This window comes from Protomyctophum parallelum (genome assembly GCF_964188405.1).
Source record: "Protomyctophum parallelum genome assembly, chromosome: 21".
Taxonomy (NCBI): Eukaryota; Metazoa; Chordata; class Actinopteri; order Myctophiformes; family Myctophidae; genus Protomyctophum; species Protomyctophum parallelum.
In genome coordinates this window covers 12685061-12709820 of record NC_139713.1, presented here as the reverse complement: position 1 = coordinate 12709820, position 24760 = coordinate 12685061, and the positions used below count along the sequence as shown (strand labels likewise).

Sequence of the window (24760 nt, the reverse complement as noted above, 5' to 3'; positions counted from 1 at the left end):
ATTGCCGATTTACAAGAGCTCTACGAGCTTGATACGACCATAGACATATTTAACCCATTCTGAACGTGAACCCATTTTGGTGTTAGCATCATGTTATGCTTTAGCTGAGCTTGTAGGTCTGCTATTTTTGAAAAATCGAAGAACGACTGACATTTTTTTAATCTGATCCCAGGTCAGAATGGGTTAATCAGACAAGTGTGTGTCCAGTGGAAACCTTGTATGAATCTGATCTCAGGTCAGAATGGGATAAAGGCTAGATGGCTCAAGGCGGAGTCTCTGACGTAGTTCACCCGGCGGCCATCTTGCTACAGTACAGTATATGTTCAATGGCAGCTCAAACAAAAACAGTCATAACTTGCTCAAATGTCGACGGATTTACAAACGGGTTGGTTTATTACAAACGTTGTTAAACGCTTATCTGCTTACTTTTGTTTTTGTATATGAACGTCGTATAAAAGCATATGAAGTGTGCGGACGTCTCTGACGCTTATAACAAACCAAACCGTTTGAAAATCGGATGAAAATTGAGCAAGTTGTGGTTATTTAAAAAGTACATAGACTCAATGTTATGCTGCCCCGAGGTAAGATGGCCGCCACGTAGCGACGTCGCTCTCCATTGGCCAGAGCGCGGGTGAGCCATCTAGCTTTCTATATATATATATATATATATATATATATATATATGGTTTTGAAATCTACGTTTCAAAACTTTCACCCAAATAGGCAAAAATAGGGGTGCCAGGATTAAAGTGGGTATAGAAAAACAAACGCCAACGCTCTACGATGAGGAAGAGAGAAGGGCACTTTTCTAGAGTGGGCTATAAATTACACCACGGAGGGGAAAAAAGGATGCCAAGACGAGGAGGAGGCTAAACAACTACGCGGCCATTTAAACTGAGTGTGTGCTTTTTAAACTGAGTGTGTGCTTTTTAAGTTGCCAAGGGTCTGTATAATAATTGAGACGGTGGAGGTTTTCACTTTCAAGACGGTTCAGTATAGAGAGATATAGGAGCAGTTTGTTCCCTATAGCCAGATTAATCAATGCCAGGAAAGTAAGTGAGGGCCTTTCTGTGTGGAGTTTGCATGTTCTCCCCGTGTCCCCTAGGGTATAGGTACCCTCACAAAAAACATGCAGTAATCCTGGTCTCTAAACTGCCTCCCCCTGGCCAGCCGGGGTGCCTGATGGAGGGGAAAAGAACTGGTTGGAATATCGTGTTCCTTCCACGCGCTACGTCCGGCTGGGGAAACTCCCCCCTGTCAGGTGTAAAGGAGCAACTTGGACACTCAGGCATGAAGGAAGCATGAGTTAAAGTCTGTTGCTCTCCCCTTGTCCCCCATATATGGGGACTAGGTTGGTGGAGGGTGTGTAGAGCCCAGGATCACATTAGATGATTGACACAGGGGTGAAAAATGGGTTACAAAATCGTGGGATAAAAAATATATTAGAAAAAAAAAGGAAAGTAAGTGAGACTACACAATATTATAGGTATTATTATGACTCTGCGGTTGCTCTTCCTCTGTATCGTGGTGTGAAAGTGGTGCAGTTCATGTCCATGGAGCACGTGTCACTGGCACGCAACAATGTGATAGCTGGGAATCATAATCGTTTCATGGTAATAATTCTGAAATTAAAACTGATGCATTTGACTTTGTAATGTATGGTGACTATAATATTATAGTCTATAGAATAAAATGCGCTTTACATAATTCAGTTAATTATAGGACTCTGTGTCAAATCCAAGCTTCTATACCAGATTGTTCCAGGCCGTCATTTATCCCATTCTGAACGGGAACCCATTTTGGTGTTAGCATCATGTTATGCTTTAGCTATTGAAAAATAGCAGATCTACAAGCTCATAGCGCGCCACCGAGTGGCGCTACGAGCTTGTGGGTCTGCTATTTTTGAAAAATCGAAGAACGACTGACATTTTTAGAATCTGATCTCAGGTCAGGATGGGTTCATCAGACCAGTGTGTGTCCAGTGGAAACCTCGTATGAATCTGATCTCAGGTCAGAATTGGTTAAGCATGGAAGCGGTACAGCCTTTTGACTGGCCCGCAGGAACCCCCACCGGGAGGGACGTATAGGAAAGTGGTTCCAAAAAGTGGGGGTCCTTGAGGGAGTTCCCCATGCTAAATGATAGTTTGGAAATAAATGGACCCTTTATGGGTCTGTAACTCTGAGAGTGTATACAACAACGCCCAAAGACACTCCCTGCTGACGGGTGCACAAATATATAAAATGAAGGCGAAAGCCGTGAACAAACAACGAGACCATATACGCATGAATATGCACACCAACAATGCGTTCTACAGCCTTCATGGGACTTGAGCCGTGCACTACAGATAGCCCCACTAATGCATATAAAGAACAGTTCCATAATGGTCTAAAAACGTCAGGGTCTCCCGTCATCTGTCAATGCGACACTAGACAGCCCACAGCTGAGAGGGATTAAACACTGATCATTAAATTATAGAATATGGTAACCCTTAGGGCTCGCTCTCTCTCTCTCTCACTCTCTCTCACACACACACACACACACACACACACACACACACACACACACACACACACACACACACACACACACACACACACACACACACACACACACACACACACACACACACACACACACACACACACACACACACACACACAGAGAGAGAGAGTGGTGGGATAACATGGTATTTGCTCCCAACCAGCCATATATTTTCTTCCTCAGTGCCCCCCACTGCACATGACAGAGCAAAGCACACTCGGGACACATTAACCCCTCTCACACACGCGCGCACGCAAGCACACATGCTTTTCACCCCTCGGGGAGAGCCACCAGCTGGGGCAAACAGGGTATGGGCGGGGTTACCATAGTAACAGCATCTGTGGGCGTTGCTTTGCTGAGTCGACAGTATAGGGTGGGATTTTGTATGTGTGTGTGTGTGTGTGTGTGTGTGTGTGTGTGTGTGTGTGTGTGTGTGTGTGTGTGTGTGTGTGTGTGTGTGTGTGTGTGTGTGTGTGTGTGTGTGTGTGTGTGTGAGATCTTGGCTCTTACTCTTAGCGATCAGTACACACACACACACGCAGTCTCAAACGCATGCTCATGAGAAATGATAACATATTTGTCATATTTGTCAGGTGAAACAAGCGCTCATGTCTCCGTTATTCCCCCCCATATTATTATTATTTATATTTTAGTAACGTGTATGTTTGTGTCAGAACCTCACGGCCGCTGTTTGCGTTCGTTCGTGGTTCAATCACAGGTTGCTTAGAGCTGAGGTCTTAGAGTGGCCGCGGGGTGCTAATATTGTGACGCTTTTTGTCACGATGTGGTTCTGGAGGTGTAGGACTCGGGTGCAGAACGAACCAGGCACAGGCAGGAATATTCAAGTGGTTGTATAATTCTCCAAAAATAAAACGCACACTGTGAAATCACTTGGAACAACTATAGGACATAAACTAGAACTTGGAATAACTAGGAGATAACTAGGGGAAACACAAGTAAGTGACCACATCAACTGACCACATCATTCACGACGAGGAAACTGACGAGGAACTGAAAACACGGGGGCACGCAGAGCGTCGCAGTCCCGCCCCCTCGAGAGACCCGGGAAAGAAATCCCCATTCATTTTCATCATAGACTTTTCAAAAAGTATTTATTTAAGGACGTTTACGCCGCGGACAAAGCCAACTCTTGTTGTGACAAATCATGACAATAAACACAATGTTTTGGGCCGAACGAATAATTCGAAAGAAGAAAAAAATACGGCATGTTAAGACACTTTTTTGTTGTTGTTTTTCTTCTTTTAATTATTTGTTTGGTCCAAAATGTTGTTTGTTATGATTTGTCACTCACGACTCTCAAGTTGGCTTCGTACGACGCTTAAAAGGTCTTTAAATAAATACTTTTTGAAATGTCTATAGGGAAAATGCATTGGGAATTATTTCCTGTGCCTGGCGTCGTCATGAAAGGGGGCGGGACTGCGACGCTCTATATAGACAAAGACAAACTACACACAGGTGAACTGAATCACACAATCAATACTGGGATAACGTGCAACAGAACATGGTGGCTATGGGTTACACTAATACATGGAGGTGAGACAAGGCAGGAGACGGCAAACAAGGCAGACAGGAAATCACAGAACACTATACAAAATAAGGTACAGAACACTAAATACAAGTAAAAGTCCCAAAACACAAAGTCCATGGGCAGAGGAGCGTACCGTGAGTCCGTGACACTTTACCAGGGACCGCTCACTTCCCCGGGGCGGGACTTAGGAGGAGGCAGCCAATGACGACTAGGTCGCTACTACGTGATTGGCCACACGAGTTTCAGACTATAATACCATTGGCTGACCAGGCGTTTGTTTACTGTAGATAAAACTTTACATAAGTACTCCTTTTAACCACATACGCTCCTATTTTATACTTCAGGCTGTTGGGGGGGGGGGGGGGGGGAATTGTCTATCCACAAGCTAACGACAGGCCGCGACTTGCGATGTGTCGCTGTGAGCTTGTATACATCAGCAGTTTGTTTTGAAAAATGTCACCTGCAATGACATGCCCAAAATATGGGGTGCCAGGGTTGAAACTGTTCACTTAGAAGATTTCCACTGATCTTAACCAGAAGTGACATCTGGAGCCTGGGCCATATCATTATTGTATGACTGCCGCCTGTCCCTTTTCACCAGAGAGATAAGAACATACTGTATATAGCCCAGACTAGCTCACCTTTAGCTCTCAGGATATGAGGTTGAAAGTATGCAGTAAAAAAAAATACGCAGCTATTTTTAACCACAAGCCCGACTAGAGGGCAAAACATTACAGTCGGCTTAGTGTATATAGGTGATGAAAGGTTAACCCTGGTGTCTCTAGTTTTGGGGGGCCATTTTTTTCTGTGGTAAAGAACAACGGTTCTTATTAATTGCCTGGACCAGCAGGTTCTCATGTGTTTTCTTTAAACCCATTTTGGGGCGGGAACCCCGTTTTGGTGTTTAAAGCATGTGTGTGTGTGTGTGTGTGTGTGTGTGTGTGTGTGTGTGTGTGTGTGTGTGTGTGTGTGTGTGTGTGCACGTGTGCGTGCATATAGAGTATGCGTGTGACATCATCATACCCGGAAGTTATGCGGGAACGCCTACTCCCTACTGAGTGGCAAAAGGCTATACTTTCTGGCCTTGACAGCCCCTACATCCAAACAGAAAAGTCCTATCATGATTGTATTGTATGTACAACGTTAAACTCCCTTTGCCACTCACTTTATGCGTGCGCATATACGTCAATGTATTTTGTTTGTGAGCCTAAAACAGCATAAATTATCTATTTGTTTATTCTTCCAAACATACTGCGATAAAAAGCCAAAAATTCACTCCCTATACCAATATCTGATTCTTCTGTTACTGTGCTGTACACACACACACACACTAACTCGGGGACGAGTGTACACATGCATTTGTTTGCATTCAAACTCTCTCAGAGTTACCACTGTACAGCACGTACACACACACACACACACACACACACACACACACACACACACACTGTGTCCTCACCAGAGTTGTGACGGATGTTCATTAGGATGATTTGAGATGGAAATGGAGGGAGTGAGGAAGGGAAGGATGGAAGGACAGAAAGGGAGAGTGGAAAGCAGACAGTGGAATCAAGAGTGTTTGTTTGTTTGAAGAGCGGCGGGCGGAGAGAAGTCTGGCAGAAACGGGCCTCATTAAATATGAGAGAGAGAGAGAGTCTGAGAGGAAGAACGACCTTAAAACAACCCCAATTAAAGTCTTAGTTTAACCACTAAAACCCTATAGCTTCCGCATCGTGGAGAATAGAACTTTTTGCAGAAACGTATTGTTTTAAACCTCAGCGAAGCCGAAGCCCTTTCTTCCACGTCAGGTTCAGTCCATGTGCCCCGTGCATTACATTACAGTGTTGATTTTAGATGTTTTAGTCATAGTCTCCTGAATAGTTTTCATCACATTTTAGTCACCTGGAATGTTTTATTGTTGAGTCTAGTTTTAGTCGGCTAAATATACAGTCGACTAAAATGTATTTTGGCGGGCCTTGATGCTGTCGCATCATGACAGATTTTTAAAAAAGTGTAAAATGACTCATACTGGATCTCTTGTCCACTAGTCCTTTTCTAACATTTTTTTAGTCTAGTTTTTATTTGTTGACGAAATTGTCAACATAGTTCGTCTCAGTTTTAACATCGTAGCTTACAGTCACATATTAACTGTGGTGATTTCAGGTGTGCCAGTACAGTACAGTGTACAGTACAGTTGAGGGACCCCCACACGGTAACTCTGTCATTTCTCAACCGTTTCGGACGAGGGGCGGCTCGCCGGAATCGGGACGGCACCCTGGGTGCGTTCCTGTGGGTCAGTACAGTGACAGTACAGTACAGTACAGTACAGTACAGTAGTGTTTCCCAACCTGTGTGTCGCGGAGCTTTGGTGCTCCTTTTGATGTGTCCAAGTGCTCCGCGTAATTTGACCGAAATTAAGTTATAGTGTTACTTTCTGTCAAATCAGGCGGCACACTAACTCTCCCCCGAAAGCAATATTGGGCTGCAGGATTCTTATTGTTGCGTCGTCGATAACAACAACACGGAACAATAGACTCTAACGACCCTCGGCCATTGAAATGTTAATGCTTATATGCATGCAGAAGACGCTACATTTCGCTCCCTCTAGAAAGACTGGAGCGCGCAGAGCGCATATGCACGTAGACAGCAGACACACAGTCCCGACCCAAACACGTAAAGTAAACGTGACGTTGTTGTGATTAAACACAATGTGCCACGAAAAATAGATGTCCAAAATAGCTGTCCATAGATGTCCAAACATGATCGCCTCGTTCGGCCAACAAAATATATCTCCCTCCCTCCACAGTGACCACAGAAGCGCAGTGAATGATGCCTGATTTATTCTCGTACACGTGTTATGCTTTGCATGCTGAAAATGGCTGATCTACAAGCTCACAACGCGTTGCGGACTCAACGCGTTGTGAGCTTGTCGACCAGCTATTTTCAGCACGTGGAAATAAGCAGGCTGTGAGAACTGAGACCCTTCACAATAAAAGCATGCAGCTTTCAAAAGTTGGCCCATAATAAAGACAAGGAAAAGGATTAGGTGGAATTTCACATTGTATATGAGCAATTTTTTTAAACTGAGGCACTGTCTCTGTCCTTTTCTTTCTCTTTAAAGTTATTTGATGAGTGCTGTCATGTGTGTTTTTAAAAGTATATTTACTTTGACTATATATTTTTAATATATATGTATATTTAATATATATATATATATATATATATATGTATATGTATATGTATGTATGTATGTATGTATATATATATTAATGCTGGGCCGTTATCGGCGTTAACGTGCTGCGTTAACGCGAGAATATTATCGCGCGTCAAAGAAATTATCGCCATTAATCTATTCTCAAAGTTGGGTCTGGGAGCTGGGTCTGCATTGACTGCATAAAGCGAGCAAACTAGGAATTTCACGTTTCAAATTGCCATTCGAATGGAGCTTTTATCATTTATTATCCCAGTTCATTCTGTTGGCAAGATTTAAAAATAATAAGCCCCGACTGCCTGCGGAGTTTATTTCTCCTGCCTTCTGTGTGATTTATCCACTATACATTCTGCGTCTACTACATCCTGTAGTTCACTTAAGAAATAAAAGTATTGTTACAAGCAGCTTTTATTTTGAAGAGGAAGAGGAAGTTGTTTCAGGTTGTAGCCAGCTACCATGACAGTCTTGAGTCTACCGGTGCGGGTGGCAGTGGAATAATAACAACAACATGCTTTTAGCCAAAGTTCATAAAAACCGCATGCGTCTATGACTTAAACAATGTAGGCTAAACACTTTGGAATTACGTTAAACATGGTATATCCTCCGTGGCGGCGTCATTGTGAGTACTAGTTAATTAATTGTTAAATTTCATAGTATCATTCATCATCAACAGGCTGTTGTTTGATGCCCCCCAAAATGAACAGGTTACAGCCTAAGGATTCTCATTCTGTCACTGCCTGCAAGGATGGCCGCCGTGCCATTTCTTATAAATTATCTAATTCATATGTGGTTCGTCGTGGGTCCACTCCACGTGGAGTTGTTATTGTTCATGTGCCACGGTGCGCGCCGTGGAGAAGGCATTAGGAGCGCAGCGCAACAGCCTAATAGTATGGCATATTATTGTCTGTACTCTCTGCACTCTCTTTCTGTCCAGTCCTACGTGTATAGGCTGGCGATTGTGGCGACTTTAATTTGGTTAATAGGCTAAAGAGAGAGCTGTAAAGGGGATATTGTCTATGGTCAGTTCATGGTGTGTATCATTCTCGTTTTTAACCGGGCCGTGGCCCGTGATAATGCGTCGCAATGACGGTAGGCAGTAGCCTAATAATACAATGTAACCAACTTGCGCAAGCATTAAAAAATGGGTTGTTATTCTGTGTATTATTATAGGCTAAATATGAGCTAAAATAAACAATGTAAATATTCGAATATTTCCGAATATTACAAATAATGAAGCAATGAAATTCGAATTGGATTATAGAGGTGAACTGACAGCACTAATGTGAACAAGCTGGTGTGTCTGAGTGACTGGTGGAAGAAGGAGAGGTAGAGGTTGGACTCAAATCATGTCACAAAGCTACTGACTGTAAACAGTTCTTCATCACCTCTAGGTTTACAGTTTAATTAATGTCATATCCCAGAAAAGGGGGTACTTTGTTCTTGCACCCACTGTTTCAAATTGCCTGTATGGTAACGTGTTTATGGTTATTCGTGTTTAACTGAATAAACAATGTATAACACACGTACATCGTATTGAACATTATTATTATATTTTCATTACCAATTATGATAGGGCTCCTGGTCTAATGGGCCACGTGGCCCGTTCAAGGATTTACTTCTGGTCATTATTTAGGTAGCGCACACATATTTTCAATGCTTTCGGCAGAGTTCAAATGAGCCATTTTAATCTAGATTAATCTAGATTAACTCCAGAATTGCAGTGAGATTAATCTAGATTAAACAAATAAATCTATGCCCACCACTAATATATATATATATATATATACACCCCCCCTCCCCCCCCCCCTAGGTGTTCCCCGAGACTTTTGGGCTATGAAAAGTGTTCCCTGGGACAAAAAAGGTTGGGAAACACTGCAGTAGAGGGTACAGTAGAGGGACCCCCACACGGTAACTCTGTCATTTCTCAACCGTTTCGGACGCGGGGCGGCTCGCCGGAATCGGGACGGCACCCTGGGTGCGTTCCTGTGGGTCTGGGTTAGGGTTAGGGTTAGGGTAACAGAGCTATATAGGCCTACAATATTATGACAACTGTCAACTTGGCTATAATCTACTAGGTTACTGTATAGTTTACATTAACCATTGCCTCTCAATCCCACATACCAGCGTAATGTGCATTGCCTAACCAAAAGAACAGACATACAAACAATCAACATGCCACCCGATGGCGTGTCGACAGCTTGCAGATCCTTTATTTTGGGCACACACCGAGGCGCGCTGCGCTACGATGGGGAGACCAAATAGCTGTATAGCCTATACAGTGGACTGCAGTAACATTGCTTGGTCATCATGTAACTATATTACGTGTATGCAGACGCTTTCATAGTTATATGGAGCATTTGCCGTGGTGAGAGAGAGAGAGAGAGAGAGAGTCTCAGTGGGAGAGTGTGGCTGTATGTCATATCTACTGTCCGCCAGCTGCCACTCAAAGCGGGGGGGAGGGGAGGGGGGGTATTCACCCTACTGACTGACGGAGGGACGCAGAGTGTGGGGGTGGTGGGTGGCTGGCACCATCATTTATCGTCACTGTCGGGGTGGAAACCTTGCATGTCCGAAACCGTTCCTTTTTCATTCTTGAGCGGGTGCCAATGCAGCCCCTCCTATATACACGTGTTTGATGTTTGTCTTTATAGTTCAATGTTTGTTTAATAAACGCCATTGACAATGAAGGGACATTTTACGTCATAATGTGCCATTTACGTCACACTTGTCTCTTTGTTGTTAATGGCGTTTAATGTTTGTGTTGGCACTTTGACTTTAAAGCTGCTATAATCAATAATATGTCAACATTTTAATGACCTTTTAATTTGTATTTATTTTTGTATTCAGACAGCCAGCAATGGGTAGAACGCTCCCAAAAACAATGTAGTCTCTGTACTCAATCTGCATTCAAATGTTTTCCTAGAAGCTTTGTCATTGGTCGATTTGCCTGTCTACTTCCTGATTCCTGATACATATTATTGCTTATAGCAGCTTTAATATATTAGCGCCCCTCACTTCACACAGGTGTGATTTATTTTTATTTTTATTAGTAATATTTTTGAATATTTAAAAAGAAATGTTCCGCAATGACATGCCCCAAAAACAGGAATGCCAGGTTGAGGGTGGTGCCAATCTACCAATTAATAAAAGCATTAATAGCAAGAGCTTGTATAACTAAATAATAACTCTTTGTACATACAAGCTTTTCCCAGTGACGGTGACAATATCTATGCTGGCAATGAACTGCCTCAAGGTTCTGTGTGCGTGCGTGCGTGCGTGCGTGCGTGCGTGCGTGCGTGCGTGCGTGTGCAAGACAGTTATTCCTAATGACAGTAGAAGGTCACAGTCATCAGTCTGATAGTCATAGTGTCATGTCTCTCTTTGTCTCTCTTGCTCCGCGGCCTCTTAGACTTGAGTAACCCTGTTTTTAAGTGTGGTGGGGGAGAAACACAAATATGAAAAGATGTAAAAGAAATATATTACATTTTGGCTTGTCCTTTTAACAGTGAATAATATAGTCTGCTTTGTCTCGCCTCACCTAATATAAATATCTTCGTTGTCGGGTGGAAACGCTTGCATGTCCAAAACCGTTCTTTTTAATAGTGAAAATGGCCGATTTACAAGCTCACAACGTGCCGCATCCAGACACTTTGTGAGCTTTTGCTTTTGAGTGACCCTCTTTATACACACCTCAGATCAGTGTTTATTTCGTCGACTAAAACTAAGACGAAGAATGTTTGTCGACTACCTTTTTTCACTGACGAAAACTAAATGGAAACTAAATGAAAACTAAGCTATGACGACTAAAACTAAGACTGAAGCCCATCACACACGTCTGCGACCGCCTGCGACACGTCTGCGACCGCCGCGCGTCAAAACACCATTATTTTCAATGAACCTATCGCACACCGGCGGCGTCCGACGCGCGCTGGCGCCTCGCCTGGCGCGCCGATAGAACCAGTTCTATTTTCCAGGCGGCGCCGCGCGGCTACGCGTCGCGCCGCGTCGGATGGAGCCGGTGTGTGTTGGGCTTAAGTATGCTGACAATTTCGTCAACAAATAAAAACTAGACTAAAATGTTAGGAAGGGACTATAGTGGACAAAGAGATCCAGTATAAGTCATTTTACACTTGGTTTGCATGCTGAAAATAGCCGATCTACAAGCTCACAACGCGTCGCAGTGCGACGCAATGTGAGCTTGTAGATCGACTATTTTCAGCAAGTGTAAAATAAGTCATTACGACGGCATCAAGGCCCGCCAAAACACATGTTAGTCGACTAAGTCACCTGTAGATTTAGTCTAACAGTCTAAAATCTCATGACATTTAGTCGACTAAAACTAAACTAACACTAACACATTCCAGGGGACTATGTGACTAAAACTAAGTGAAAACTTATTCAAGAGACTATGGCTAAAACTAAAATAGAAATGTGCTGTCAAAAACAACACTGGTTCAGACTATAGTCATTAGTCCGGACAACGACAACCTATACCTCACTACACACTGTGTGTGCGTGTGCGCGCGTGCATGTGTGCGCGTGCGTGTGTGTGTGCAATGGCAGATAGGATTCGGGGGGGGGGGGGGGGGGGGGGGATCAGATCAAAGGATACAGGGGTCTGCAGCCGTCCCACTGTGTGTGTGTGTGTGTGTGTGTGTGCGTGTGTGTGTGTGTGTGTGCGTGTGCGTGCACTTTATCTATGGTGTTTGATATGAAATGTATAAGCTCTTTACTGTGTATTTTTCTTTGACACTGCAGAGTGATATAGCACTGTCGGTTTACAGAAGGAAAAAGGTATGTGGTGATGTCATGGTTATAGATGAAAGATTCTAATTGGCCAATAGTGAGGAAGTGGGAGCGAGTGTGGTGTCTTGTGGTTGGTTGTATAAAGTAAATGTAGAGGATGGGGCAAATGGCGGCCCTCACCTTCACTTTACCCATTTTGGTGTTTTAAGCATTATGTTATGCTTTAGCTGTTGACAAATAGCAGATCTACAAGACTATGTTTTCAAAGATTTGCGCTACATTTTCAAAAATGGCAGACCTACAAGCTCGTAGCGCGGCACTCTGTGCCGCGCTACGAGCTTGTAGGTCTGCCATTTTTGAAAATGTAGCGCAAATCTTTGAAAACATAGTCTTTCAGAGCGAACATTTTTAACTCAAATCTTTGCTTCTGGAGGGAGGTCCCTTCATGGAACTACATATTTTCAGATGGGGGGTCCTCTGATATAAATATATTTTTTGGGGTCCTTGACATGAAATATTGAGCACCACTGATACAGAAACATGGTTTTTCAGAAAACTGTCAGGATTTAGAAGACTTTTCTTTTTTATTTCGACGTCGGGTTTCAATAACTGCACGTTGCACCCCCTGTTCCCTGTGCGAGCGTTAGGTGTTTTGTCATTTTTGTCACACACCCGTACACAACTAACCCCAATGCCCCCCCCCCTGTTCCACCCCCCCCTCCGTTTCTATATAGCCATACACCCCATCATCATAATGAATATATCTGACCCCCCCGCGCCTCCCTAACCCCCTGCCTCCTCCTCCTCCATCCATGAATACATTCCTATTTGCTAACCGCATACATGCACGTGTCGTGTGCACACAAGAGCGGACACAGGCGCGCGCGCATATGTGCACGCATGCATGCATGCATGCATGCATGAGACATGCACATGACGTGCACACAGACTTTTCTTTTACCAACCTTACTGGTCCCGTCGTCATCCCATGGGAAGTTCTGCAGTTCTGCATCAGCTGCTAAATTGCTAAACTCTCTCATCCGTTGTCTGTCTGTCTGTCTGTCTGTCTGTCTGACACGACAGACAGACAGCCTGTTGTGTCTTCCTATCTGTCTGTCTTTTGCTCTGTCTGCCTTATACTAATTATTATTATTTAATGACGTCTTTTAAGGCCCCATTTACACTGGCAGCCAAATCTAGTCCTGAATCGGATCCGTGCCACGTCCAGATTGGAATCAGATTTGGTTTAACCCATTTAGACCTGAGGACGATTCTACAAATGCCTTCTAAATCCTGACAGTTTTCTATGTCTGTGGTTTTCAAAATATTTCATGTCAAGGCCCCCAAAGATTATATGTAATTGGCCGCCGACTCCCATCTGAAAATATGTTGTTCCAGGGACCCCTACATCATGGTTTTACATTCACCATCGCTGATGAGCGGCACTTTGTATAGGCGAGGAGGGAGGCTTGTTCGGGAACTCCATTATATCATATATGGCTCTGCATTAATGTAATAAACATATGCGCTGTGAGCCATGATGTCATAGATTTTGCGGATTCGCCGTTTTGCTCCGTTTACACGGAGACTCGAGGAAAACGGCGTCCTCAAAGATTTCCACTCTGGGAGGTGGTTTCACTTTGTCGCGTTTTTTCACCTCCTGAAAATGCCGTTCTCGTCTAAAGGGGACCCCAGCAAACCATACTTTATTTTTGCCATTTCATTTATGGTCTGTATACTTTAGCACTTTAGCACACGTGGATTTGCATTATTCTGTGAAGCACTTAGCTTGCATTGACAACAGCGTATGAAACATGCTACATACAAATAAACCTGTCTATGTGCACGTTCATATGCTTTATGGTGTGTGCGTGCGCGTGCGCGTGCGCGTGCACGCGTATGTGTGTGTGTGCGTGCGTGCGTGCGTGCGCGCGTGAGTGCGATCCTTCCTTGGTGGACCAACAGGCCGTATATATACTCACACTCGGTGACATGTTGCTATAGTAACCAAGGCTGCAGTGTAGCTGGCTATATGTACAGTATGAATGTATTTTATTGTAATGGTATGTGTCATATTCTGCTCCTGATCTTCCAGTCTCCCCCCCCCCCTCCCCCCACCACTCACTCACACTCTCTCTCTCTCTCTCTCTCTCTCTCTCTCTCTCTCTCTCTCTCTCTCTCTCTCTCAATTGTATAAGTCTTATTACATTTCCAATTCAGTTGGCTGCTATGACACAAACAACTTCACTAGGAAAAACAATAATGTGATACAACGGAAAACAATGTCAAGCATATACGGGAAAAAAAACATGTCATGGCCCTCTGTCTCTATACTGTCTCTTCTGTCTGGATCTGTCTCTCTATCTCTACTGTCTCTCTCTGTCTGTCTCTGTCTCTCTCTGTCTGTCTGTCTCTGTCTCTACTGTCTCTCTCTGTCTCTGTCTCTGTCTCTACTGTCTCTCTGTCTCTCTCTCTCTACTGTCTCTCTCTGTCTGTCTCTGTCTCTACTGTCTCTCTCTGTCTGTCTCTGTCTCTACTGTCTGTCTCTGTCTCTGTCTCTACTGTCTCTCTGTCTCTCTCTCTACTGTCTCTCTCTGTCTGTCTCTGTCTGTCTCTGCCTCTACTGTCTATCTCTCTGTCTGTCTCTGTCTCTACTGTCTCTCTGTCTCTCTCTCTACTGTCTCTCTCTGTCTGTCTCTGTCTGTCTCTGCCTCTACTGTCTCTCTCTGTCTATCTCTCTGTCTGTCTCTGTCTGTCTCTGCCTCTACTGTCTCTCTCTGTCTATCTCTCTGTCTGTCTCTGTCTCTCTCTGTCTCTCTCTCTACTGTCTCTCTCTGTCTGTCTCTGCCTCTACTGTCTCTCTCTGTCTATCTCTCTGTCTGTCTCTGTCTCTACTGTCTCTCTCTGTCTCTGTCTCTACTGTTTCTGTCTGTCTCTGTCTCTACTGTCTCTCTCTGTCTCTGTCTCTACTGTCTCTCTCTGTCTCTGTCTCTACTGTTTCTGTCTGTCTCTACTGTCTCTCTCTGTCTGCCTCTGTCTCTGTCTCTGTCTCTACTGTTTCTGTCTGTCTCTGTCTCTACTGTCTCTCTCTGTCTGTCTCTGTCTCTGTCTCTACTGTCTCTCTCTGTCTCTGTCTCTACTGTTTCTGTCTGTCTCTGTCTCTACTGTCTCTCTCTGTCTCTGTCTCTGTCTCTACTGTCTCTCTGTCTCTCTCTCTACTGTCTCTCTCTGTCTGTCTCTGTCTGTCTCTGCCTCTACTGTCTCTCTCTGTCTATCTCTCTGTCTGTCTCTGCCTCTACTGTCTCTCTCTGTCTATCTCTCTGTCTGTCTCTGTCTCTGTCTCTCTCTCTACTGTCTCTCTCTGTCTGTCTCTGTCTGTCTCTGCCTCTACTGTCTCTCTCTGTCTATCTCTCTGTCTGTCTCTGTCTCTACTGTCTCTCTCTGTCTCTGTCTCTACTGTTTCTGTCTGTCTCTGTCTCTACTGTCTCTCTGTCTCTGTCTCTACTGTCTCTCTCTGTCTCTGTCTCTACTGTTTCTGTCTGTCTCTGTCTCTACTGTCTCTCTCTGTCTGTCTCTGTCTCTGTCTCTACTGTCTCTCTCTGTCTCTGTCTCTACTGTTTCTGTCTGTCTCTGTCTCTACTGTCTCTCTCTGTCTCTCTCTGTCTCTACTGTTTCTGTCTGTCTCTGTCTCTACTGTCTCTGTCTGTCTCTCTTGCGGAGTTGGGGTCTCATGTCTCTCTCTCTCTGTCTCTGTCTGTCTCTACTGTCTCTGTCTGTCTCTACTGTATCTCTGTCTCGCTCTCTCTAAAGTATGTGTCTCTGTATCTGTCTCTGTCTCTCTCTCTGTGTCTCTCTCTTGGGGAGTTGGGGTCTGGTTCGCATTGCAGATTTGCGACGTGCTAAGCGAATATGTACGTACCTCTGTGCAAATGGTTCCATTTGCACACTCATTAAAGAGTGTAATTAACATGATTTTACAGTGTAGATAGGGGGTCAAATAGTATGGTAACGGTACAATGGTATCAAATGGGGGTCTGTGGCTTAATGCTCATCTCATGGGGGTCTTTGGAATGAAACGGTTGACAGATGTTAGTCGGCTGGACCTTTCTTCATTGTCATATAAACCAGTGGTTCCCAAAGTGTGGTCCGGGGACCCCCAGGGGTCCTTGAGGACGTTCCAGGGGGTCCCCAGTTTGGAACCAAATGGACCCTTATGGGGTCTGTAACTCTGAGAGTGTACAAATGGAACCAAATGGACCCTTATGGGTCGGTAACTCTGAGAGTGTACAAATGGAACCAAATGGACCCTTATGGGTCTGTAACTCTGAGAGTGTACAAATGGAACCAAATGGACCCTTATGGGTCTGTAACTCTGAGAGTGTACAAATGGAACTGGAGTGTGTGCACTCTAAAATGAACGTTGATTTTACAATACATTAGGGTCCCAGAGATAGAAATGCCATTAAATGGGGGGGGGGGTCCGTAGACTACTGCAAGTCAAACTGGGGGTCCTTGAAATTAAACGGGTTGAGAATCACTGCTGGAGCCGTAAAACAAATGTCTTATGCGGGGCATATCTTTTCAAATGGGGGGGTCCGCAGGCTAATTAGTGTCAATTTGGGGGTCCTTGACATTAAATAGTTTATAGGAACCACTGAGATAAACCATCTAAGAAACAGCTCGGCTGCCCTGTGGATCTCTGACACGACTGTGAGTTTGTAGATCTGTTCTTTCCGTTGTGCGAGGCACCGCGGCGTGCAACCAGAATCAGCCGTAAAAGTATTATATTATATTATATTTAAATTTTCTCCATTAAAGTGTTGATTTCGTCGACTAAAACTTAAGACGAAAAATGTTTCGTCGACTATACCTAGACGAAAACTAAATGAAAACTAAGGTATGACGACTAAAACTATAAGACTAATGGACATGAGCTCCAGTATAAGTTATTTTACAATTATAGTTGCAAGCTGAAAATAGCAGATCTACAAGCTCACAAAGCACACGCGCCCGTGACTCACCACCAGACCTGGATTCTGTTTCGCTTTTTTTTTCGCTTGCGTTGTCGCAGCCCCGTCTCGAGCAGACCTGGAGGAGACCTGTCGGTGATCCAGGCAACAATTAACGCCTGCGTTCCGCACTCCCCGTTTGCACACACACACACACACACACACACACACGGGCACGCACACGCGCACACCCAATTTCACTGTGGAGCATCAGATCAGGCGGGTATCCCGCGGGTTTCCACCAGAGATGAAGAAAAGCAATAACTGCACACTTGACCTCTCTCCTCTCCTCTCCTCTCCTCTCCTCTCCTCTCCTCTCCTCTCCTCTCCTCTCCTCTCCTCTCCTCTCCTCTCCTCTCCTCTCCTCTCCTCTCCTCTCCTCTCCTCTCCTCTCCTCTTCACACTCCCCTTCACACTCACTCTCTCTCTCTTTCTCTCTCACACACACACACGCGCGCACACACCTACCTTTCAAATCTAATATGAGAGTGCGCTGCTGTGGTGTTATCCCTCTACTCTACCCCCCCCCCCCTCCCGAGGGGGCCAGAGAGGAGAGAGGAGAGGAGCTAATAATTGTATCAGAGGAGAGGGTTGGAGGGAGGGGAGGGAGAACAATGCCCTGTGGTGACCTGCATGGGGGGCGATGGGATCGACTGTCTGGCCCCCGTAGTCTTCTAATATCTCGCACACTCATACACACACACACACACACACACGCACACGTGCGCGCACACCACGTGAACTCTACAGCATTCCTATTCCTATTCTTTGACCCCTTTGTCAGCCTTCTTCTGATTGGTCCCTGACTGACTAACCCCGCAGCAGGCTCTTTCTGCCTGGCTCCGCCTTGTTTATGTTGAAGTTGCTAAAACATCTTTTTTTTGTTGGATAAAACTAAAGACTAAAAACAAACACGATATGCCCTGTCACCATGCTGCACCTGTGATGTTCCTTTATACTGCAGTTTAAAAATAAGAATTGAACGCACAGAATACGAAGCAACTGAAAAACACCTCATCTCAATGGTATAGTGGATGGAGAGAGAGAGGATTTTTGTCCAACCACGAAACGGCAACCAATGGGTGTGAAGAGGGGCGGGACATGACAAAAGGGTGAATCGGGAGCATTATATGAGGACCAGTAATTATACCGGTTGAAAGTGGTCCTTTTAAACCCAATTATAGGACTGATGGGCCGATTCCCAAAATATGTCTTCTAAATCCTAAACAGTCTTCTGAAAAAACCTATATGTTTCAATAATATGTCAGCGATGCTCAACCTTTTTCCATGTCAACGACCCCCAGGATGATCTGTATTTGGCCACGGACCCCCGCAAGAAGCAAAGACTGGAGTAAAAAAAAAAACGTTCGCTCTGAAAGAATACATTTCCCGATTTTCTTTCTTCAAAAAGCAGATCTACAAGCTCGTAGCGCTACGAGCTTGTAGATCTGCTATTTTTTTTCCAATAGCTAAAGCATAACATAATGCTTTAAAACACCAACATGGGGTTAAGGAGGACATTTCAAGATACATACTGTATATCACTGTACTATACATATAACATAATATAATACTTCAACGGTATATATTCAGGTACGTAGATCGTCGTAGATTGTCTAACCCCCCCCCCCCCCTCACACACACACACACACAGAACAGTGTGCGCTACTGGGTCAGGGGTTTTTGTGGCTGCAGGGGAACCCGCCGGAAATCCTTTGGCCGTGTCTTACTGGCCTATTATAGCGGGCTGCAAAGGGGTTCAATTAAGTGGTTAATTAAGACATGAAAGTGTGCGTCCAGCTGGTTTGTTGATTGCGTGCCAGCCCAGAGGGGGGTCTCGCTCCCCCCGCTGCTGTGGCAGAGAGAGGAGGACCCCCGCCGTGTGTGTGTGTGTGTGTGTGTGTGTGTGTGTCGTGTGTGTGTCTAGATGCGTTCGTGTATATCTACAGTATACATGCATGTACTTAACCCATTCTGGGCGGGGATCCTCTTGTGGTGTTTATAAAGCATTATGTTCATGTTATACCTCAGCTATTGGAAAAATAGCAGATCTACAAGCTCATATAGCGCGCCACTCGGTGGCGCGCTATATGAGCTTGTAGGTCTGCCTTTTTTTTTTATCGTGAAAATGCGGCACAGATCTTTGAATATATATTATTCTTTCAGAGCGATTTTTTTTTTCGACGTCGGGCCTGAACGGGTTAAAAATAAATGTGTGCATCTGTCCGTCTGTGCCAGGCAGCACACATGCACGCTCCCCCCCCCCCCCCCACCCGCAGAGTTGCCGTCTGTTTCACGCGTGCGTGTGTGCATGTGTGCCTGTGTGAGTGCGTGCGTGTACAGTGATCTAGTGCACACCTGCAAGGTGTTTGTGCCGCAGTATTTTTCCACTCTTCGCTGGCTCCCATACAGACTGTAAATGTATTCAATTCAAACTATTGATCACATCCTATACTATGATGGCTTGTTGTGACCTGTTGTTATGTCATGCGGCGGCAACAAAAAGCCAATCTATATACAAGCTCAGTCAGCGTGCAGAGTTGCATTATGTTATACGTTAGCTATTGAAAAATAGCAGATCTACAAGCTCATAAGCTTGTAGATCTGCTATTTCTTTTCAGAGTGAACATTTTTAACTCAAATCTTTGCTTAATGGGGAGTCCCTGGAACAACATATTTTGAGATGGGGGGGGGGGGGGCGGGGGGTCCAGGGCCAATTACATACAATTTTTGGGGGTCCTTGACATGAAAATGTTTGAGAATGACTGACATAGAAACATAGGGGCTTTTCAGAAAACTGTCAGGATTTAGAAGACATTTGTAGAATCGTCCTCAGGTCTAAATGACAGACTATTAAGTCTGTCAGTGGGTTTATTTAATCAATGACAAGTATTAGGGATGCATAGCGATGGGACATTTTGGCCCGATATCGATATGCGATATAATTAATTGCTGTTATGGTCGATATCCGATATAATATAACCGAAAATATTTTAAAAAGAAATGCCATTTTGAAAAAAGAAAATTAACTCTGAATTTGAAAATGTTCCAAACTAGTTGACTCTTTTGAAAGATCCCCAGAAAACACTGATATAATTTGCAGCCTTCGTCATAATAAAAGGCCTTTTCAGCCTTTTTTAGATTTATTTTTCAACATAACTCGAGCAAAGAAAAGAAAACGTTCGCTCTGAAAGAACATATATTCAAAGATTTGCGTCACACTTTCACGGTTTTTCCAAAATAGCAGACCTACGAGCTCGTAGCGCGGCACTCGGTGCCATGACGATAGTATGTCGCAGGGACTTACCCCCAATCCAACCCTTGATGCTGAGTGCCAAGCAGGGAGGGCACTGAGTCCCATTTTTACAGTCTTTGGTATGACCCGGCCTGGGGATCGAACCCCCGACCTCCCAGTCTCAGGGCGGACACTCTAACCACAAGACCACTGAGCTGGTATGATCCATTCATTGATTGATTTCTTTCTCTTTTCTTTCTCATCTGTCCAGTTTTCGAAGGAGAAGTATCTTCTGGAGTCTCCCCCGGAGAAACTCCGCAAGGAGCTGGAGGACGAGCTACGGCTCAGCGCCGCGGACATCCGGAGCCATGGCTGGTACCATGGACACATCCCCAGAGAGGTACGCACGCACACACACACACACACACACACAAACACACACACACACACACACACACACAGTGTCGTCCCTGAACGCGTTCAAGGACGTAACACGGACGCGTTCGTATTTTGGGTGAACGTGAACTGAGCGTATAGGCCTACTGTGTTTCTGCCTGATGAACTCCATCGTGAACGCGTTCATTTCTGGCGTGTGTGTGTTGTCAACGTCACTTTCTCACATTCAACTTTGTTGGAGAGTCGAGTGTTTCCATAGAGCCTCCCCAGGCGAAATCCACCGGCGCTAAAACACACCCTAAACATGGCCTTAAAACCCGTTTTGAGTGGGAACCCCTTTTTGGTGTTACATACATTATGTTATAATTTAGCTATTGAAAAATAGCAGATCTACAAGCTCATAGCGCGCCACCGAGTGGCGCGCTACGAGCTTGTAGATCTGCTATTTTTGAAAAATCGTTAAAATGTGCCTCGAATCTTTCCGAAAATTGTCATGATTTAGAAGACTTTTTTTTTCTTTCGCCGTCAGGCCTGAATGGGTTCATATCTGGCGGAAAACCCACCAATAAGCCCTTATTTATCCGACACAAATTAACGTCACTGTACGTCGCGCAGCACGCAGACACAGAACATCCCGACCCAAACACTGAGGAAACTTGTTGTTGTTTGATTGAACATAATGTGCCACGGAAAATAGCTTCCAATAGCTTAGTTGGTTGTTTTTGCGTCGAGGAGGTACGTAGTCCTGGTGTCCATAATGTCGCCACGAACGGCCAACAAAAGACATCTCTCTTCCACAGCGAGTGAAGCGCAAGTGATGCCCGATTTATTCTTCGTTGTAACAACGTGTTCTGCTGAAAATAGCTGATCTACAAGCTCACAAGCTTGTGAGCTTGTAGATCGGCTATTTTCAGCATGCAGAGATATGGCAGGCCGTGAGAACAGAGAACATTCCGTTTGCCTTCACAATAAAAGCATGCAGCTTTCACCAGTGTGCCCATGAAGACAAAAAAAATGATAATAATTTGGATAATGGTAATGGAGATATTGTAAAAGTTGCCACTTTATAAATCCAAAGTTGTTTTTCTAAGGTTTTGGACTCCAATAGGAATATAGTCTGCGGTTTTATATGGCTATGGGCTGTGGCAATAATTAAAAAAAAAGAAAAAAGAACGCATGCACACACACACACACACCCACGTGCACACACACATACCCACGTGCGCACACACACACCCGCGTGCGCACACACACACACACACACACGCACACACGCACTCACACACGCATGCACACACACACACACAACCACGAACACACACACACACACAGATTCCGTGCATTCATAGCGGTCTGTGGATCACTGCTAGAGAAGCAGTTTGCTTACTTCTATATAAGTGCATAATAAAATGGCCCTCTCTGCATTGAGCACGACGATGAATGTGCCTTTGTGTGTTTGTCAAGTACACCACACAAGCAGGATTCTGTTTTAGCACCCTATACCGGTGGCAAGGCTGTGGTTAATGACACAACATCGTCACTAAATGCCAGTGGTGGAAAGTAACTACATACTTTTACTTAAGTGCTGTACTTAAGTACAATTTTGAGGTATTTGTACTTTACTTGAGTATTTCCAATTTCCAGTACTTTTACTTCTACTCCACTACATCTCAGAGACACAATTTGTACTTTTACTCCACTACAGTTATTTGAAAACTTGAGTTACTAGTTACTTTGGAGATTTTAATTCTGATTAGAAAACATACATTGACCACTTCAACCCTTAGAGTATATATTTCTAGAGAAGGCACCCAGAGGAAACCCTGAGGCGAAATGGACATAGTGGCCGGATTTGGTAGTGCAGCTCGAGCCAGCGCTGCTCCGTTGACTATCATTGCGCACGTTCATGTGATTGGGGCCATGACACGTGAACGAATGTTTCATACGTGAACGCGCACAAACGGCACAATGATAGTCAACGGCAGCGCGTTCATGTGTTTGTAACCAATCAATCCCAGAATGCACTCTGTTCCTACCAGGAAGGAGGAGTGAATCCGCCTCATGCGCTTTTGAGCAACTTAATGCAAGTGGATGGGAGGAGAACTCGGGTGTCTTCTCTATAGATATATAACTCTATGCTTCAACCCCGCTTGTAGATCAGCTATTTTCAATAGGTTTTGTACACATTTTAAACTTGTGAAATGACACATTCTGCAATATGAGTACTTTTACTTTTAGTAGGCCTACTTTAAGTACATTTTGATGCAGATACTTTTGTACTTTTACTCAAGTACATTTTCAATTCTCTACTTGTAACAAAGTAGTTCTACAGTAAATTGCAGTATTGGTACTTTTACTTAAGTAAAACAATTGAGTACTTTTTCCACCACTGCAAAATGCTAGGTATATGTTGTTTACTTGTAGACAGATGCTAATTGCTACGTATGTTATCTACATCAGAGATTTCCCTTTGCAACATTAACAAACAACAACAATAAACAAATAACGCTAGCTAAGATATTTAGATAAGACAAACAAAGAAGTGCCCCATGAGGGAATACTATGGTAGCAATATGGGGGCGTAGCTTAGTGTCCGGATTAACAAATGTGCAATAATTAACGCATAACAATGCATACAGCAGATACTCTGGATAAATACATTGTGCAATATCGCTTCATGAGCAATCTGTACAGGAATACAAATACAGTAACGTTTGTGAACGTGTATTTATTTAGGTTATTTTTTATTTTATTTTTTATTATTGTCCATTTCCTTGTTTTTATGGCTTGTAAATGAACGGTGGTAAGAGACTTTCGTGAGCCTTGAGCCCTGCGCGTTAACCCATTTAGAAATTTTAAAAAAGCCTTCTAAATCCTGACAATTTCCTGAAAAACCTCATGTTTCTATATCAGTGGATCTCAATATTTCATGTCAAGGACCCCACAAATATATGTAATTGGCTGCCGACCCCCATCTTCAAAAATATATAGTTCCAGGTGCCGCGCTACGAGCTTGTAGATCTGCTATTTTTCAGTAGCTATAAAGCATAGCATATAATGCATCCAAAAGGGGGTTCCCGCCCAGAATGCGCTTTAAAGACAGACTTCAAAGACAGTCTGCTGGCATCATCCCAACAAAACAAAAAGCAGTCCGTTTCTGGCGTGTTGCCTGGGCTTTTCACAATCCTCTTTCTTTCTCTCCCCAAATCAGCATGTCTGCTGGCGTCAATACACAGCAAGGGACGGGATGGAGCGGCGCCCCGGGGTGCTCTCTGTCGTATATGTGCTCAAAGCCCCCAACGCGACAACCTCCCACGGCCCGGGTGCTCTCTGTCGTATATGTGCTCAAAGCCCCCAACGCGACAACCTTCTGTAGAACTCGCTGTACATCCTGCTAACAGTGGTGGAGAAAGTACTCAATTGTTTTCCTTAAGCAAAAGTATACCCAATACTGCAATTTAGAACTATACTTCGTTACAAGTAAAAGTATGCGGAATTGAAAATGTGCTTGAGTAAAAGTACAAAAGTATCGGCATCTATATATATATATATATATATTATTATTTTTTGTGGCTTTCACCTTTATTTTATATTTTGTATGGAGAGATAGACAGTAGGCTGACAGGAAATGGGGAGAGAGATGGGAGGGGAAGGGGGGTGACATATGCAGTATTTATATTGAATGAAATAATACCAAGCTACCTAATAATGATGTAACGGTATTGTATGAATGTAAAACAGTATATTATCTAGAATTACGCTGAGGGAAGAAGGGGAGTATGTTTTCTAACCTCGTAGAGCGGCACTCGGTGCTTGTAGATCTGCTATTTTTCAATAGCTAAAGTATAACATGATGCTTAAAACACCAAAAGGAGTTTCCGCCCCAAGAATGTGTTAACACTAGATTTGACTGTGTTGTCCTCTTTTGAACATGCCAAAGAAACACTTGAACTGCAAAATTGACACAGTCTTTTCAAATCCTCACCATGTTACATAATATCGTAATGCTTTTCTGCCTCAACACATACGCATCTGCAAATATAGCTCAGTGGAAGTTGTCTTGGCATTTGGAAGA

The 24760-nt window shown here is 44.1% G+C and overlaps 1 protein-coding gene across 1 annotated transcript in view; it reads left to right on the top strand.

Moving 5' to 3' along the window:
• sh2d3ca (SH2 domain containing 3Ca) overlaps positions 1–24760 on the top strand; it is a gene marked incomplete at both ends in the record, with an annotated part of 91775 nt that overhangs the window by 40670 nt on the left and 26345 nt on the right. Inside the window, 1 exon segment of the mRNA XM_083793240.1 lies at positions 20561–20689. Within this exon segment, the coding sequence (XP_083649366.1) occupies positions 20561–20689 (129 nt within the window).